At 41.6% G+C, this 19,573-nt stretch overlaps 3 protein-coding genes across 4 annotated transcripts; 1 reads left to right on the top strand and 2 right to left on the bottom strand.

Annotated features, from left to right (window-relative positions):
• Nucleotides 1-2,946: 2,946 nt before the first annotated feature.
• LOC124686829 (putative bifunctional dihydrofolate reductase-thymidylate synthase) lies at nucleotides 2,947-8,140 on the bottom strand. The gene is made up of 10 exons (XM_047220722.1): nucleotides 7,652-8,140; nucleotides 7,149-7,548; nucleotides 7,022-7,066; nucleotides 5,905-5,970; nucleotides 5,253-5,314; nucleotides 5,102-5,176; nucleotides 4,855-5,020; nucleotides 4,271-4,394; nucleotides 3,535-3,641; nucleotides 2,947-3,412 (listed from the first exon to the last, which is right to left on the bottom strand). Exons 1-10 carry the CDS (start codon nucleotides 8,086-8,088, stop codon nucleotides 3,302-3,304), a joined length of 1,593 nt encoding a protein of 530 aa, XP_047076678.1. The 5' UTR covers nucleotides 8,089-8,140; the 3' UTR covers nucleotides 2,947-3,301.
• Nucleotides 8,141-9,341: 1,201 nt separating this feature from the next.
• Nucleotides 9,342-11,889, top strand: LOC124686828 (autophagy-related protein 101-like). Of its 2 annotated transcripts, none has more exons than XM_047220721.1 (7): nucleotides 9,342-9,505; nucleotides 9,586-9,622; nucleotides 10,530-10,615; nucleotides 10,772-10,867; nucleotides 10,946-11,105; nucleotides 11,257-11,416; nucleotides 11,563-11,889. In XM_047220721.1, exons 1-7 carry the CDS (start codon nucleotides 9,473-9,475, stop codon nucleotides 11,642-11,644), a joined length of 654 nt encoding a protein of 217 aa, XP_047076677.1. In that variant the 5' UTR covers nucleotides 9,342-9,472; the 3' UTR covers nucleotides 11,645-11,889. The 2 variants fall into 2 exon arrangements, with proteins under 2 accessions (XP_047076677.1, XP_047076676.1); XM_047220720.1 differs by having other exon boundaries at nucleotides 9,365-9,505; nucleotides 11,531-11,889.
• Nucleotides 11,890-12,294: 405 nt separating this feature from the next.
• On the bottom strand, nucleotides 12,295-16,968 carry LOC124686827 (FACT complex subunit SPT16-like). Its single transcript, XM_047220719.1, has 2 exons — nucleotides 16,867-16,968; nucleotides 12,295-15,678 (listed from the first exon to the last, which is right to left on the bottom strand). Exon 2 carries the CDS (start codon nucleotides 15,661-15,663, stop codon nucleotides 12,475-12,477), a length of 3,189 nt encoding a protein of 1,062 aa, XP_047076675.1. The 5' UTR covers nucleotides 15,664-15,678; nucleotides 16,867-16,968; the 3' UTR covers nucleotides 12,295-12,474.
• Nucleotides 16,969-19,573: the final 2,605 nt, after the last annotated feature.

Below are 19,573 nucleotides of genomic sequence, written 5' to 3'. Positions count from 1 at the left end.
AAAACCTGGGGGCCACCAACTTGGGGGCGGGGGAGGGGGGGTCTCCTCCCCATTGGCCGCTGCCCAACCATGGAGGAGGGGTTGGCTGGTCGTACCCCACCCCTTCCCCTATATAAAGAGGGGAGGGGCATGAGTGTCGGCCACCTCTTCCCCTTCCCCTCTCCTCCTCCACCTTCCCTCACGCGCGTAGAGAAGCCCTGCCCCCTCCCACGGAGATCACCACCATGCCACCTGTCATGCTGCTGGAATTCTTCTCATCTACCTCACCTCCCACCTTGCTGGATCAAGAAATAGATCACGCCATCAAGTTGTGCGTGTGCAAATCTCATAGGCACCGCTCGTTGCGGTGCTGATCAAATTGGATCACGAGAAGTACATCTTCATCGATCACGTCATTAAATGCTTCCGCTTTGAGATCTACAAGGGTATGTAGATCTATTTCTCTTCTTTGATGTCATCTTGTAGATTGGATCTTGGCTCTTGTAGATTAGATATAATTTGTTCGTTCTTCATAGGAATTTTTTTTCCATATTACGAACCCCATTAGTTATTTGGATCTTATTCATGTGAGGTTTTAGATCTTGTGGTTATATTCAAGCCAAGCTCAAGTTTACCAAAAATGGATTTCGGATGAAAAACTTATTGCGTTTTTGGTTTTCGAGGTTCTACTGGTTCATCTCTTGACGAGAGGCCAAACATTTTAAATTGTGGATTTATACTCCTTTGTTCGAGTATGATGTTTCTCTGCATTAACTCTTAGAGCTTCTTGTTATTTCCAAAACGAGCCTAAGATCATCGAAATTGGAGTCTGAATGCTCAAGTTATGATCATTTCCGTTTCAATCTTTCTAGCATTTTTTTAGGGAGGGGGAAGGGGATTCCGGCCCTAGGGCACCCAAAATATCCAGCCCCATCTCCGGGTAAGGGATGTTTTGAGAGGTGACCACGCGCGTCTGGATGCCCAGAAATCGGACCAGAAAATACCTCGGAAACTTGAAGGGGGGAGGGGAATGTCCGACCCTCACTTACGGTTAGAAATTCGTGGGGGCCTAGAAACGGCCCCTTCTTCCCCATGGGCTGTAACTCTCTCTCCCACTCTCTTTCTCTCTCTCTGCTCCGTTGTTGACCTTGAAGAGTTTGGCCTATCTCTTGATTTCTCCTATAATTCTTGAATCCTTTTGAGGAAAAGGAGATATGAGATCTACATCTACATTTCCACCAATCAAAATCTTCTCTTAGTGAGGGGAAAATTTTAGATCTAGATCTTCGAGTCTTTTGTGAATTTCTTCCTTTGTTCTTCCTCCCTTATTCCCACATACTATTTGCAGCTTTGGTAGAATTTATGAGTGAAGGATTTGAGAACTTGTATTCTTGCCATTGCATATGATGTATTTGTTTGAATTCTATATGGAGATTCGGTGAAGTGAAAGTTCGCGAGCTATTACTCTCGGATGCTTATACCCGAAGATTGTACCTCTTGGGTTCGTGGAACCTTTGACGGCTTGTTGGCCTTTTGTGGCGTTATGACCATGGTGGTAATTACTTGGGAGTCTCCAATTGTTGTGGAGTTTGCCTCAAACTTGTGACCTTCGTGGAGATTACTCGAGAGATTCCAATTAAATTGTGGAGCTTAAGCCAAGCTTGTACGAGTTCGATGACCACCCTCAAGTGTCCCATAGTGGATCGAGGTTTTCCCATTTTGTTGGAAGGTTAGAGGAGAATACAGCGAGTCATTGTTGCATTTGGTTTGCATTGTGCCTCCACACAGGTCCTACGGAAATTAACACCCTCAAGGGTGTGAACTTCAGGATACACCACGTACCTTCCTTAACCCAAACTTCTTTGCTTATGCAATTTACTTTATGATTGCCTTCGTGCTTGAAGTTATATCTTTTGCTCTATCACATTATTGTTTGTCTTGATTAGCACAAGTTGTTGGTCACATAGGTAAATCCGAATATGTAAGTTTTGTGTTTATATCTAGTTAAACGTTAGTTTTTCCGCACTTTCTCAAGCCCCTAATGTAAAATGTTTTAAACAACATATTCACCCCTCCTCTAGGCGGTATTCTTGTTCTTTTGCTTGTGTCCTTAATTAGTGCTTGCATTAGGCCATACCGTCCGTTCTTGCATGTGCAAAACATGTTTAACACAAACCCAATCTTGTCTTATTCCGGGCTTCCCCAATTTCAGGTGCAAAAGCATCTTTTAGCAACCTGCTGAAGTCTGCAGGTCTGGAGTCTAGACAAACTCACAATGCTTTTGCAGGATAGGTAACACTGAATAAATAAAAACAAGCACAGTAGCAGCAGCACCACCACGCAGTTCCCCGATCCACTTGTTTTACTTGTCTCAGTTATGATTTGAATTGTTCACTTGATCGAATGCATCAGTGTGATGTAAATTTCAACCTTTGGCCCTTCCAGTTAGGGTTCTAAACTTTCAGGGTGTTTATTTAAAAAAAAAAGATCACTACAAATAAGAGAGACCAGCATTACAACATGAAATCCAGCAACACACCAAAAGGGTACTGCCTAGGCACGTCTACAGGAGGCCTAGTGGCAGCGGATGCGGCAGTAGTGATGTACTATGATGAGCCGGCGCATGGAGATGTTCCGTAGATAAACAGAGAGAGAGAATGTCATGTCTAGGGGTATCAAAAGAAAGTATTTCCACGATTTCATAAAAAGAAAACCTCACAACTCCACAAGCAAAGTTTATTGACAAATTTGAACCGTTCCCAACTTGACTAAAAGTGCCTGCACGCCAAGTTTAAAGGGCCAAATACTATTTCCTCTTGTCTGAAGTTTTATGAATAATATATCGACCAAACCTATCAAAAGGATTATCCCGATAATGTTAGTACTATAAAATTTGATTCGAATGACAATGAACTGTGCACCAGTTTCATTAGACTTCTCAGATAATCAGTGTTGCAACTCTAAGGTTCAGATGCCAGACAAAGTTGCTAAAATGTTATAATATCAGCCCTCGATTTTATCTAAATAGCAGCCATGAATTATCATCTCCCCAGAGCTGATGTCAGTGCCCTAGAAAAGCACATTGTGGTTGCAAACCACCTTGCTATTGGCAGCAGAAGCTCTACATTTTGCGATCCGACTCCATCTCTTTGGCGTACATTCGCCAGCTTATGCCATGGTTAAAATGTGACTATCCTCCACCAAGACATCAACCATTCAATGAAAAAGAAGTTGCCTAGAGTTTCTACCACGTATGTTGGTTTACAAGGATACCATCAATAATAGGTATCATATACTTGTACAAATGGAGAATGCTAACTCATTACACTGCCATCTTCATTTCTATTTTCTGGTGAGGATCATAGGAAACCAGTTTAAAATCTGAAGCAACAAATGAATCCATATCCTTCTTCAGAGGATTTATCTTCAAAATCTGCAAATGATATCAAATGTAAAGCATAAGCAGATAAATAAATTACCTAAATGTACAGCCAGAGTTAGTATATGTCCAGTTACTTTTTATACAATTTTATGTTATGCTCAAGAAATGCTTACAGGAAAAGGCTTAGGCTGCTTCTTAATTTGTTCCTCCAAAGCTCGAACATGTGTGCTGTAGACATGAGCATCACCTATAACATGGACAAAATCTCCAGGACAAAGATCTGCACACGTAGAAAAACAAGGGATGGACAATTAGTTCGTTTACTGGATTTGTTCTTTTGCCTTTTCAGGGGGGAGAGGTAGACTTTCAGATAATATGTTATGGTCGTGGATGCACAAGGCAGCAGGAGCTAGGTATACCCGCGAAAGGCATTAGACCTGTTATGTTAGAAATAGTTAGGAAGTTCAAGAAAAGGAATAAATAAAGGAGTAAGTATCCTTCTTGGGTACGGTTGGGTCTACTAAGAATCTGGTTAAATTAGGAAGAGCCCAGCTGAACTAGGAAGGCAAAGCTATGGTTCATTCTTGAGTTCGAATCGAGATCCAACTTCTGGATCACGACAGCATGGAACACATAGAATCAAGCAATACGATGGTAGTTTATCAATCTCTTCCTTGTATAAACCTATGTTCTACTCCCCAATCCGCTACGATGTACCGTCCAACCATCTTCATGGTGGTAGTTACCTAAGTTGTTCCATAATATATGCTACCCAAGCCAAAACACGTCATGTGTTCATCAACGAACCAAATTGCGATGAACAAAACGAGCAGGTATATTAATGTGATTTTGCTGTCTTTACACAAATATAAGTGAGACTGATAAAAAGAACATCAAGTGAAAACTTACCACAAACTTGTGCAATCATACATGTCAGAAGAGCATAAGATGCAATGTTGAATGGCACGCCAAGTCCCATGTCAGCTGAGCGTTGATACATCTGACATGATAACTCTCCATTCTCAACATAAAACTGCAAATTTCAGCAAGCTATATAAATCAAGATTTTTAAATGAGCTGACAAGAAGAGAAAATAGCACAGCTATCCATAAATGTAATCAAGGGAGAATGATTTATGAACCCAACTATTTTCAACAAAATATCCACGTCAGAAATCATCATACTATTTGACTTGCAAGCAGATATATAGCTTTGGAGAATTATTTTTTGTGGAACACAACAAGTATATGAGCAAACAGGGCACAGAAAATAATCTATGATCCTCACAGAAGGGAGCCTTAGAGCCTATACAAAGCTTCCTCAAGAAACTTCGATCTAATACAAATAAATTGCTTATCATTTTGGCATAAGATACGGTCATGTACAGAATTGCACCAACATAAAGATTTATACAACCCAATTTTGCACGTGAAGTTATGGATTTCCCAGATAACAAATAATGAGGGAAAAAACTCTCCGTGATCTATACTAACCTGTGCAAACATGTGGCAAGGTGGAAGTGCCATCTTCTTGAGATCTGTTGGATTCCATGCGGACAGAATGATTCGCCTATCATCAGGGTTATTCTTGATCTTGTTGATTACATCAAGTAACTGATCATAACCTTTCCCAGTGTAATCAGCATGCATGTTGGTATATCTGTGAAATGTGTCGCGATGGTTGTAAGATGACACAGTGAAGGAGCAAGCGGGAATGATTTCTAAATCAATGTAAGCTTACTCAGCACCAAAGTGTCTCCACTGAAATCCATATACTGGTCCCAAGTCACCCTCCTCTCGTTGTGATAAACCAATACTAGAAAATATCCCAGGCAGATAAAGTTTAGAGATGTTATATTGTTTCTCTAAGCAGTTATATCCAAGACATGTACCTGTCAAGATACTCCCTCGAAGCATTGCCATCCCATATGTGAATGTTTTTTTCCTGTAAAACCTGTAAACAAAAATTTATGTACACTGACATGAAAAAAGTAAAAAATATTTCCTCCTACCCCAAACAGCAATTTAATAACTTTATGATGACATGAACCATTGATGCATTACAGCAATATAATCAATATACTATCTAGTCCTGAAATGCAGCCAACAGAACAAAAATACAAATATAACTAGGATATCATACTTGCATGCAGAAGCTCAATAGAGTTGACTCAAACAGCTTAAACACATAAGCTGCCTTCAAATATATATAAAAAATAGCATGAATAGTAAGTAAATTAACATGCATGTGATTGCCTATTTGTATTGATTAGGAAAATACTCGATGAACACCAGAAAGTCTAGTTTCAATAAGATTTGTGCCAAAAATGCTTCTGCAAACCATGTTTTAAGGTGCATGGCAGGGTATATTATCAAGAAACATCCTTAATCGGAAACATTTCCGTGCCCACAGGAGTTTGCTGTCCTCTTTGAGGAAAGTGCATTACCTGTGTTTTTACCATCATAGCCTAGACACCAACACCAAAAGTGTCTTTGCAACATGTAAATTTTAGAAGTGCACAAATAAAAGAAATATTCAACTACCTTAGCATTTGTTGAACCACTGATGAACCACAACAGCTCTTCAAGAACACCACGCCAAAACACCCTCTAGTAAAAACAACATAAAGAAGAAATAACACACTATATCAAACGAGAACACAAAGAAGTGCGCCAAAATTTTCTGTCAATGATTTAAAGTTTTTGCACAGATGTATAAGCTAATACTCCCAAAACTTTTGATGTCAGCTGGACACAAATAAAACCAATTAATAATAAAGGAGCTTAAAATCTAATTGGTCTCCATATTTTGTGGTTTATTGGACCATGGGATTTACAAGCTACTCCCTCCTTTCCTGAGAAGCACGCCTCCTTTCTTCGAGATTCAACTTTTACCAAACATGAAACATTCAACCAATATAATGTGGGTTATGTGCCACAAAAATTATACCATTTGAAACTTCTTTTGAATATGAATCTGATGATATCAATTTTGCATAACATCAAATCAGGTATTGCTGGACTAGTTTTTGGTCAAAGTTAACTGTGCACCTTCTTTTGGTGAACAGAGGGAGTAAGATGTAAGGATATCTGTGAGTGTCTATTGTCAAACATTAATATTAGTCAGGATTTAAAATAAAAATAAAAACCCAATTAAGAATGTGAGGATTTAGATTCTTTATCAGAAATTAACTGGTTCCTTCCAAATTGTAACATGTTTTTGTGAACTGAAATGCACGTGTACTGGATTAAGAATTGTCAGTGCATTCAAGAAAGCAGGGTCTAAATTATCTACATGAAGCACATACTTCGTGTTATCTCTAACAATGGAGTATCGCTTAGTGTTATCTCTAACAATGGATTATCACTTAGTGCCAGCTCTAAAATTTAATGCTAGCTAACTCCTAAAACTATGTTAAGATTAAAATTAACCAGAAGACGTATGTCCAGAAAAAGTCATCTTGTACAATGGAGAAATATGCATTATCTTTCTTACTAAGAGATCAACTTTAGCTTATCCATGTTTTCTGACCTTCAATTCTTAATTTACCAAAATGATAGGTTAGCATTGCCTTCCATATTTCTAGCAGCACGCACCGACTCCAGAACTGTTATGTTCGAAAATAAGAAGTGCATATATTGAAGACAGAGCATGCAGTACCTTTGTTGTGAGTAATGGAAAATTCCTCCTCAAGTTAAACCGCATCTGGAATTAACAAAATAGTCACTAAGTTTATTTCCATCAAATAAAAATATAAATACTGAAAAAAATAGTGAGGAGAAGGCACCTGGCAACCAAATTTTGATAAAGTTCCTGTTCCTGTTCTGTCATTTTTCCGAGCACCACTTCGTATTACATCTTGAACAAGATTGAGATACTGATACTCATCATGCTTTTCGAAGATACTCTTAGGTAGAAATGAAAAGTTCTGAATTTCAAACTTTTCGTTCTTAGTATCATTGCCAGGTAATTCACTGACATTTGAATTGCTAACTTCTGCTACTGATTTTCTAACACGAACAAAGCTTACAAAAGAATGCCTAATATTGTTCTCCAGAACTGGAGAAGATGAAAACCACAGGTGGAAGACTGATAGATCAACAGGAGGAATGAAAGTGTCACACTCAATGGTCGACTCTATGTCAGTAAGATGGATGGCCTCACATGCAGATGCATTTAGAGATTCCCTGCAGCATAATTGTGTGGTTAAAGCGACCACCAAATATGATGCCAGAATACATAGAAACAATGTTCTTCAAACAAATATTCCTACAAAAGAAAATAACTCACCTCAGCACCTGTCCACCCCCTATTACAAAAGCTTTCTCAATGATTAAGCTGTAGGGAGTTGATGCTAATAGTTTTAAGGAAGCATCCAAGCTTCCACAAACAACAACATTCTCGACTGTTGCATAATCAGAGCTGCCAGAAGAAGTCAGTATAACATTCAAGCGACCCGGCAATGGTCTAAACTTAAGGGGTATGCTTTCCCACGTTTTTCTTCCCATTATAACAGCATTTTTCTTTGAGGGGTCTGATGTAGCCATTGTAAGCTCCTTAAAGTATTTAAGGTCACCAGGCAGCTTCCATGGCAATGCCCCATCCTTCCCAATGCCCATCTCACGGGTAGCAGCAACGACTACTTGATAGTTTCTCCGAATATCACTACGTGAATTGTCATTTGTGTCACTGGCCATCATCTGAGATTGGTGAAAGCAGGAAGACATCAACTGGTTGCTGGCTTGAAAATATTTAAGCCTTGGCAAACGAAATGTTTTGGTTGTACACCTGCTGAAAAATTGTGTGACCTGAATATCAGGAAGCAACATATAAGAACCACTCAGTCAGCAGGGAAAGCAGGGGGCTGACACATTGATAGGTAAACAACATCCTAGAAGATTAAAGGGCTATTCAAGTTATTATATAATAAGAGCCCTTGGACACTGAACCCCAATGTTTCAGGGCATTAACGCACACAGGTGCAAGAATCTATACCTAGCTCAATCCTGACAGAACAGTGGGAATGATCAAACTATTTCAGATTGAATAAAGTTTGGGGCCAGGGCATGTATTGCTTATTTTACCGCCAAAAGAGGGGGAAACAAGGACCGTGCAATAGTAAGAAAACAAGGAAGCAACTGAAAGCAACAAGGAAATCATCCACAGTTTAATTATCAGAACACATTCCACAAAACTGTTGAGGCAAGAAATGTGAGGCTATGTTTTCAGTTAGGAACTGTTTGAAAAGAAGGGAAACCCCCGTGTCAAAAGTAAAGGTACTGGTAGGTAGTGTACTTAACGCGCAATCGTGCATAGAGTGGAGCGGCTCCCGTGCTGAGTACCTTTGATGACGATAGCATCTGGAGCAGGAACTATCAATACAAAAATGGAGTACATTACGACAATCGTTTCTGTTACTGCTTGGCCACTAAAATAATTCACATGAATGAATCTAACAACCGGCCAGTACAAAGGGAAGAGAACAAATAGCATGCTGAACATGTTGTTTGGTGAAACTAAATCACGGTAAATACGGCTTCGGCACCACTCACACAGGAATTAATCCTCCGTGTGTCAAAAATTACGAGGAAAACAAGAATTTGCAGCGCACATCGCGATCGATGGGTGGAATCAACGGCGCGCAAGCAAAATGAGGAACAGAGCGGGCTGCGACTGAAACAAAGACAGTTGGCTGAGTAGAGGCGTACCGCGACCGTGCCTGCGGCGGCCGGCTGCTTGCTTCGCCCTCGGCGCCGGTGCCGGCGCCGCCGCCGTCGATGAGGAGGCGTCAAAAGGAATTGGGCGGGCAGTGTTTGTGTTTGGGTGGAGGCGGCGGGAAATCAACCCTAGTAGGAGTAGGACTGAAAAGCAAAGGCGAACTCTTTGCTGACGTCCGACTCCAAGGAGCACGGCCCCACAAGCCAGAGGAGTGGGCCCACCTGTCAGTTGCGTCCTGCAAGTCCAGAAACTTTGCTTGTCCGACGAGTTAAACAGACCGCGAGCTATCCAGATTTACTCCGAAATTACTACTCCAAGCGTGTCTCTTTCTCTTATCTCTGGAGATTTCGGCGAGGAGGATTCGAAGGGATCCAGGAGCGCCGATCAACCGCGATGAACTGCGAGACCTGCCATCTCAATGAACTGGTCAGATCCAATCCAATCCAATCCGATCCCCCTAATCTTTTGCATGATTCTAAATACGGTCTTTCTTGGTTGCGTGGTAGGAGCTGGAGACTACGGAGATCAAAGATGTGCTGCGATGTAAGTTTTTGTTTCAGTTCTCTTCGTCATGCTTGCGCTTCCATGTTTTATCTTCTCGCTCCCCTTTCCTGTTCAATTTGATCAATTTTATACTAGTACTATATGGTAGTCAATCCACTCTTTAGTTCTCGTGTAAAGACCAGAAAGAAATAAGAAGGGATTTGTGATCTATGTTGCGCGTCCAAGGTGCTGGTGATCTCAAAGAGTTGGGGAATTTTTCCATTGATGCTCCTCCTTCAGGGAATACACTTTTGATCTCCAAGATATAGGTGTTGAACTGTTGATGGGGGAGGAGGAGAGCTGGGCAAATTTGTTACTACAGTACTCCCTCCGTCTCAATGAATAAAGGCGTCCTTGTTTTACGTGTTTTTTCTATGACCAATAATTGCTTCAAATATATAAATATTGTTGGTATAAAATTAGCGTCATTAGAAAGTATTTTTCAGTGCGAATCTAACGATGGTAATTAAGTAATTCCTCCGATTCATATTACTTGATACTAATATAGATGTATTTAGACACATTTTAATTGTAGATACTTCCATTTTAGTGGCAAGTAATATGGATTGGAGGGAGTACAATATAATCAAGATTTTGTTGCTGAATTTTGGTTAAAGTTCGTCTTGGATTGCGCGAGCGGCTTATTCATTGAAACGGAGGTAGTAGTATATACCGTGGCCCCCATATTTGTTTTTGCAGCACCTCTTGTGACCAATATGACATTTGTAATCTGATTGGTTGCAACTGGTGTTGGAGATTTATTTCCTAAGCTCTTTGTTTCATGTTGACATGCTTTTTTTTTTAAAGCAGTTACGTTTATATATGTCTGTCTTCAAAAAGAGATCAATTATCCAACTTCTTTTTGTGACCGTGTTCCTAATCATATCGTGTATCATGAACGTTGCAGGCATTCTGCATACAATCTTCTTCCATCGAACTCTTACTCTTGTTCGGCCCAAAGATGTTGACTGCGACCTCTTTGAGATCACCTATGTGAGTATTACTTATTACCCTGAAAAGAGCTTCTATTTCCTCCATATATTTGGACAATATTAATTAGTTCTAGGTTATATGCTGCCATGTGACCTGCTCCAACTGAAATAGCAATCTTTGATTTTTTTTTTTTTTTTTGTGTGTGTGTGTGGCCAGGTGCAATGTGGACTCGCAGAATTAGAAAAGGAGGTCGATGAAAAGATCAACCAGTTCATTGCTTGGGCAGAAAAGCACCCAAATCGCAGAAGCCAGGTAGTTCAATATAGGTTAAACTGCAAGCTGTGCTGTTTTGAGATTTTCATTTTAATACATGGTACCTTAATACATCAGGTGTGCCTCTCCTTCTTCGATGAAAAGAACAAGCACCCAGGCTGGTTCAGCAACAAGACTGAGAGGATTTACTGGGAACAATGGTTTATCAATTTACATGTCACAAGCCCTAAAGGACAAGGAAAATCGCGTGGCTCCAAAGCACCAACAAGTACTAAAGGTATTTTCTTGGCTCCTCGCTAGGGACAAACCCAGGTCCTACGCTCAGTACTTGTAGGAGTAGTTTTGCTAATTAATATATATTCAGAATGGTATGCTTGTGATGACAAATCAGGTATAATTTGTTAACTTGGGATGCTTTGTGCCCTCAGGACAAGCATTAGAAGAGGCCAGTTCAAGCTCAAGACGTGATGCACTGGGTTTGCTGATCCAAGAAGTCCTGTTCCAGATCATAAACTACGCCAATGAGAAAAAGGACCATATTCCTCCGATCTCTGACAGGATATTCAATCACGAGATTTTAATCCCCAGGTGCGTTTAGTTTCATAGATCAAAATGCGCAGAATATTTTAAGTAGACAGCCTCCTTGGATAGATAGCATGTGGCAGTTGGTTGAGGATCATTCATCAGTATCTGAATCTCCAGGTGACACCTTTTCCTTGGACGTGTGTTGACAGCTCTTCTGATTCCGTCTTTGGGTGGAACGCCGACGTTCTTCGGAGAGCGCTGAGTAGTGGACATTCGTACTCACTGAACTGAAGATCTTTATAGGAATCTGCACAAAATGGATGGAGATGTCGATGTGGGCGTGCTTGGTTGTGTTGAAGCGGCCATCTGTCAGAACTGATTCATGAAAGCCAATGTTGTGTACAGAATAATAGTGTAGACTTGCAGAGCTGGCTCTGTTGCTGATGTAAGCACCGTGTGGTTCCTAGTACTCGTTTAGCTGTAAATACTACTCTTGACAAGCTGTGGCCAATAATATTATGTTCCGTTGGAGGTTATGCTTGATGTATGTGTAGTATGGATGTTTCGTGTTTATATTCACAAGGAAGAAAACTGGAGCAGGAGGCTGTTTCGAGTGTATCAATTTGCAACATTTTTTAGTGGACAAAACAACTTTTTTTGTTTCAAGATGGGGGAAAATGCAGTTATCATCGTCCTGCTGGGTTGCGTTGGAGCCAGATTTTACTGGTTAAAACCCTTCAAAGATCAAACAAGTCTAGAATCGAGAGAAAATAGTACACCAATAAAAACCAACAGGGGAAACTCTCTCCATAACAATCAAGTAAAAGCCAACTCTTGTAGGCAGCTGACACGTAGTAAAGGGGATTCTAATTTTACTCTGTTCACAAAAAATCCATGAATTCTGATGTCAACAGCAGAAACTAGGGAAAAATGGGAGAATTATGTGACCAACAATCAGAAAAAGAATACAGTTCGTGTAAATTAACTCGAGTAAGTAGTGGTAGAAGACACCTAGTACAAGAATATAATAGTAAGCCAACACGACTACTGGACACGACAGATGCGCAAAGCATTGATCAAACTCGCAATATTTTCACACGAAATCACAACTTCTACTGCCTTCAGTTGGCACGCTGCCTCTTCTGGGGAAGACCCGATGAGTGCTGAAGATTCAAATGTCGTTTTGCTTTCTCCCTCCGCCGCTGCCTCTCGTCTTCACTGTCAGATTCACTGCCCATCTCCATGTCAGCATCCTTTGCCTTGCGCTCCATCTCATCCCATGACTCGGCACCATCATCATCATCATTTGAACCAGCCAAGAGAACCTCATCCTCACCAGAATCCACCACTGATTCGCTGTCGCTGTCTTCGTCATCAGAATCTGAGCCCGACTCTGAATCAGACGGTTCGTACTTCTCATCCTCTGTCTCGGTATTCTCTAAATCTGAGTCACTAGCATCTGGATTCAAGAATTCCCACCTGTCATTCTTGTCAGAATCTGGATGGTCCAGAGTCTTCAGGACCTTGCGCCAGTTAAGGTTCAGTTTCGATTCATAGTACTTTATGTTGATATCATTAAGCCAATCTTTGATCTTATCAATAGATGTCATTGGAATGACCTCTATGCGCACAACATCTCGCTTTAAATCTTGAAACACAAATACCATGTCGAAAGATTTCTGCCCCAGGGCCACCCTTTCCAAGCATACAATCTCGACCTCCCTCAACGAAGTTACAAGGAATGGTGATTCAACAAGCTGTACTAGGCAACTTGGAGTAGGAACGATAAAACATGTTGTTCTGCCATGGACACCATTGAAGCCAAGCTTCTGTGATGGGCTTTCAAAATGTAAGCCGAGCTGGTCCAATCTTGGCTGGGACCACACGGAATCAACCCTTTTCACAAACAGCTCAAAATGTCCATTTATTTCCTTCCTCCGTGCCCTTTCACGCTGCTCTTCCTCAATCTCATCCGGATCCCATGCTGATCGGCGTTTAAGACCAACTGCATCCACAACATCCATCACTTCATTGTAGAACTGCACATCCCTAGTCTTCTTGTTGCCCACCATGATCTCATCGTACAGATGGAAGTGGACCAGCGTTATCATGTCTCTCTCAGCTGGCTGGAAGAAGGCATGCTTTATGTTGTTGAACATAATATCCACCTTTTCAGATTTTGATGCAGAATACTGAAAACCATTGACATGGGCCACCAAGGTTCCAGGGAACTTCCGCCCACGGCTAGCAAATGATGGTCGTATCCACAGATCAGAAAACTGAATCCTATCCCTCCTCATTCCATCACATAGTTGAAGCCTTTCCTGAGTAACCAAGGTCGCTCTTCTAGCTCTTTCAATGACTTCTTTTTGAAGAATCTTCACCGATTTAATAACCTCAACAGCATGACTTCTATCTTTTGAAAGGAAGGTGGCTGCTTTCAAGAAAATAAGGTTCTGCAAGTGGGTGGCATGGAGACTGGAAGCGGTAGTGCCAGGGACATTAAATGTAATGCTGACATAAACTCCTCTGTTGCAATCCCCACGGATTTCCACTTTTTTTACGGTGCAAACATGAAAGGGAACAGTAATTCCATATATCGGTAACAGGATAGCTTCATTCTGTTTGTCCACCTGAATCTCCAGTCGATTGGAACCAGACATGTCACCTGCACTCCTGTATGCAACCAGTTCCTCCATAGCTCTGGAACGGCTATGTCCCTCCAGTAACTTATGATCAGCAGCACCACCTCTCATTGCTGCTTCATTAGTTTTGTTCTTGAAGATTTCTGACTGAAGCTGTTTCCTAAGGTCCTCCTTAGGTGTCCTGCTACGGGATCGCAAATTTTCTCTCAATGGAAGCATCAACTCTGGTTTTGGCATAGGTTTAACTGGGACCATAACATCTGCTTTCAGAGCTGGTCTCATAGAAGGTAATCCTGCATTATCCCCATCAAATGAATAGAAGGCATCACCATCAGCCTTGGAGATAAAAGCTGTCAAGACTTCTGGATTTTTCTTGCAGATAAGAACAGTGTCAGCCAGCCATAGAGAGAATTCTTTGGTCTTGTCACTGTTGGTTTTGTCTACCAAGTTTTGGAAACCAAGAGAAACATTAAAGATCATCCCATCCTTTAGTGTCCGGTCATTTTTCTCAGTCAAGGACAGCCACGTTTCGCGGAACTCGATACCAATTCCTGCTCCAGCTGTCTTGGTAAGGAAAGGAAGAAGTTCAGGAGCTTTGTCCCTGACCACAGAAACTGCAGCCTGGTAACTGGAACTAACCATGCTACCTGGTGTCAAAGCAGCAATAGCAGCATCATGTGCTTGACGGAGGACCTTATATGCATAACATTTTTCTGCAGTACAATCAATCAGGAAAGTTCTTGCCACATTTGAGCAGTAACCACTGTACTTAGCACCCAAAGCGCAGATAATGACACTTCCAGAATCATAGTACAGAACATCATCATTGCTAAAAGCAGCAGGCCTAAGGTCATACTTGCCTCCACTTTGAAAAATAGGTGGGTAGCATATGTCAACATTTTCTGCCTTCAGTTTAACATCTATATTTATTGGGGAAAGTAGTATCTTCTCAGTCAGAACCATCAGCTTTGAATGTGTTACCTTCCTTTCATCCACTATGATCTTCTCCACCTTTGGAACTACATACTTCCGCATAACTGATGCAGCTAAATATGCAGCCTTTTTCACATATATGATCTCGGTGAAATCTTTCACAGCAAGAAGCTCAGAGATGCCACTTGACACATCAAAAAGCTTTAACCTTGATCCATGCAGCTTTCCAGACCATGCTTCAAGAACCTTGCCTTCAGGCTTCTCTCTTGCTAAGTGCCCAACAACAACATGGTTTGATTCAGAATGTGCACATACAGCACATATGATCTCATCCATTAAGGCAGACCCATCATCACCCTTTCTCAGTATATGCAACATGATATCAACACCAACCGCTTCAGAAACAGCCATCTTCAAAGAATTAAGCACATCACTATCTTTCTGCCTGCACAGGAAATGAATCTGCCTGCTGAGAAACACCATTATAGTTTCTGGGAATTGATGACCAAAAAACCACATGCTCAAGGCTAATGATTTCCGATATCGGATATCTTCAGAGGGTGGAGGAGTAGCAACAGCAATTGCACACGAAGATCCCCAAATATCAGTCTCATGATCCTTCCAGTGGTGATAAAACTTCTTCAAACATTTAATGAATTTTTCTGGACTGACTACAGGAGAAGATCCGGTAACAGAGACCGGTGTTCTATCCAATTCTTCAATAGTAGACATTTATAACCACGGTACCTAAAAAATGTGTGTTGCAGCAAACACAAAAAATCATTAAGAACAAGCAAAACAAACAGATTGAGTAAGCTGCAAACAAAAAACCCGAAATATGGAAAATTGCACGAATATAAGGTTTTCTTATTCACTTCAATTTCAACGAGCATAAATCTTTTCAATGATCAACCAGTTCAAAAAAAAACTACAATAGCGTTTAACTAGTATCAAGAAGTAGACACTTCACATTATATTTTGCACAATGCGCATGATTAATCTTCATATAAGATATACCTTTATAATATCCAACTAAGCAGTAACATGCACTGATATTATATATTTTCTATTGCTGATTGCCAGTTCTTAATCTAATTCTTATATTCAATCTCTTTCTCATAAAATCTTCACAGATAAAATCCATACAGTCCTCAAGTATAATAATTTATGAACAATATAATCACGAAAATACTGAATTAAGAAAAATGTCATGAGGAGCTCATGGTTGCAAGAAAAATGATGCATGTACGCCTATTCTTTTCTTTACAGAACAAATTTATGTAGATCAAACTCTATGATCAACCAAGTCTGAAAAATCAAATCCATGTTTCAATCAAATTCGCTGTCCACTTCTTCCTAACTTTATGTTGTTAATCAGCCGGGAAGAAATAATTGGGTGGTTCCAAAATATTTTCAGCACTTCATAATAAATAATAAAAAATTTGATTTGCAATGAGTAAATGAGTTGATCATAGAATAAAGCATCAAGTGGAATTTTAGATCGAATCAATTCTCGCTGTTTTTACCTATCTTGATCATAGGTTTTCACAAAAGTTTTAGGCTTGTTAATTTACAACAGGTACCGTGCCTTGATGTCCCAAAATTGTTGAGATTTCTTTACTCATCTCAACTGCTTGCTTGGGGTAATTTTGGCAAAGAATCGATCAATCAAGTGCAAGAGATAAAAGCCTTGCACCGTTTTCCTGATTGTACCTTGATGATATATTTGCAGATTTGCTTAGTTTAGGTATTCATAGATTTGTTTAGTTCAGGAATTTCCCAGATTCGTTTAGGTTCGGGCCAAATCCAATCTCTTGTTCTACAATTCAATAGAAAAAATTACAACTAGTGAGGCACTAATTTAACAAGAACAATCACAAATTCAATGTGAACAGTCGAGCCCGATCAACCACAAGAAACGCGAAAAGAGCATACCTGCAAGAATTCCCTCGAGTTTTTTCCCAGATTCAGGAACCTCCGGCGAGCAATGTTACCAGACGAAAACCACCGACGAAAACCTTCAATCTCGGCGTCGAAACCGCACCACCTCTTGGCAGAACCGCAGCAACTATCTCGATCGCAATAGAAGACGCACCTTGGGCGTGGGTGCCCATCCAGGCGCTTATATAGACCACGTCCGCACAGACCTGGATACGTACGCGCCTGAGGCGGCGCGCAGTGGACCCGAGGCGTCACGGCGGACGACGAAGCCGACTCCGGTGGAGGCGCGTAAGCCGGCGGCGTAGATGCCTGGTTGCGGAGCTTGAGTTGGCAGGGTGCATACCAGCGGCCGGTGTCGGCATGGCGGCCGGCAGGGCTAGGGTTTCCGGAGTGGAGGTGCCGCGGCGGAGGACGAAGGAGAACCGTGGTCCGTGGGAGAGAGGGAGAGGGTAGTCCTGAATTAGCGGGCGTTTTGTTTCGGTTCAGTTTTTTTTTCTTTTTGACCGTCGATTAAACAAGACATGAGGTAGTATTTTATTAATCGGAAATAAAGTTACATGAAAGTATGAAACAGTATCTTCTGAAAACTGAAAAAAAAATTGAAATAAAATTATTATCTTCAATTTGCAGATAAAATTTTAAAACATTGAGAAATATAAAACAATCCCTAAGATTTCTGCAACCACCGTAGCTGGCCGCCGCTGCCTAACTCTAGCGCCGCCGAGAAGGACAAACGAAGAGACGCTGAGCCTCCACCATTGCAAGATCCAAAAAAGCATCATCGCTAACAAGACTTTGTGAGTCGATGAACATGTAGATGTTGCACGTAGACCGGGGATGTCCCTATGTTGTCTTGGACCGAGATTCGCCGCCTCTGGACCGGGGAAGTCGAAGAAGAACGGCATATCCACCACCTCTGGACCCAACATCCTCGCTCCAGAACAACCACCTCGCCTCGGTCGCCAACACCGTCGTGGATAACATTGAATGCCAATGACACACTAAGAAACTGATCACGCCAGATCTGAAGAACGATGAGAAGACCAAGTTGTTGATCTGAAGGACCGATCAACACATGTTGCCATCAACTCCGAGGCGCCGCCTAGAAGGTCATCGCCGGTTTGGAAATATAGTTGAGGCGGATTTATTCGCCCGGACGCCACTCCCACCACCCTAACGGCACACCACAACATATAAAACCTAACCCTAACTACTAGGCTAGAATAGAGGAGCAAGATCCCCCTCCCTCATTTCGTCGCCAGAGTGGCAAGTGGGGAGAGAAGGGACCAAGGCCAACGCTCTCGTGCTGACGGTTGATGGCGTCACCAAATATCGCTTGATGGCAACAACTATGTGTACCAATTCAGATGAACCCTAAGTGCAGAGTGTCGTAGCAAGTGTCTTTTCCCACTTTTCTCTTCAAACAATCTACTCCCTCTGTCTATTAATAGATGATTTGGATGTGTCTCTACACTAAAAAAGTGTCTACATACATCCGAATTTAGACAAAGTTTTGACATCTAAAAATGGACAGAGGTAGTACAAAACAAAATATAATGCCTTGTGTCCCCAACTCCACCGTGTTGTTGTCAAGCACAAAGGACTGGCTAACTAATTGACTGCCTACAATGGTTTGTTGCATCCTTGCTTTTGGGTCACGCAAAAGGTGAGGAATTTTACAGACATAGAAGGATGGTTTCTGATGCAGCCCCGCTCAAGAACGACACTACACCATGTCCAACTTATCCCCCAAGTGAACCAATGACTCGAGCCCGAGTGAAAGTTATACATGACAAGGTGAACTCACTCCTCTCTACACTCGAACTCGACATAACCTTGGACAGCTTGCTACCTCATACCGATATACTATGTGTCATTAGGTACCAATCTCGTCAAGGATCCGAAGGGCAAGAAGCCTCTTTGCTCAAGAAGAAGAAGGGGAGACCAAAGAAGAAGAAGAGAAGAAAGATGAAGAAGGAAGGTCGTCACTACCGCCCCCAACAAGCCGGCACTGCCGGTGGACGCACCCCAGCACTGTCGGCCTCCACAGGCACTGCCGGCCTCAGCACCCCGGCACTGCCGCCTGATTCGCCAGAACCAACCAGGGCCGACACTACCGCCCCGAGCACGCCGGCACTGCCGGCCCTACCCAAGTCAACTTCATCTGGACCGTCTATTTTCATCCTATGGCTATATTTATTCCGTGCAAATGACTAAATTACCCCTGCTCCGAATCGGGGCTATATGTATCTCATTCCCCACCTGGATTAGGGTTAGACAATGATTTGAGATTAGACTTGAGCTTTGTCTCCCTAGAACTATAGTTCTTTGTATCCAAGGCACTCTTGTGAAATCTTACTCTATTCATGGATGATTCTAGGGCAATCCCTCTCTCATCCAAGTTCTAGGGTGGATCTCCTCACCCAATTTTTCTCTTCTTGGATTCTACCTAAGGGTCTCTCCAAGATTTGATTCTATTGGCTTGGTCTAACCAACCATGGGAGTATAATTTGGTTTGTATTGGGTTTGTGTGTGTGTGTGTGTGTTTGTGGTTTGGATCTTGTGTTATTTTTCCTCTTCCACCTCTTCCATCCATAAATTTGGTCAAATTCGTGAGATCTGGGCACATCCTAGCCCTTAGGCCTCATCATATGGTATCAGTAGCTTTAGGTTACCAAGGATTTGACCCTCCACCCACCCA

The sequence above is a fragment of the Lolium rigidum genome, chromosome 2, assembly GCF_022539505.1.
Source record: "Lolium rigidum isolate FL_2022 chromosome 2, APGP_CSIRO_Lrig_0.1, whole genome shotgun sequence".
NCBI classification, from domain to species: Eukaryota; Viridiplantae; Streptophyta; class Magnoliopsida; order Poales; family Poaceae; genus Lolium; species Lolium rigidum.
Note: the sequence above shows the minus strand (reverse complement) of the source record. Positions and strands in the feature narration are given on the sequence as shown.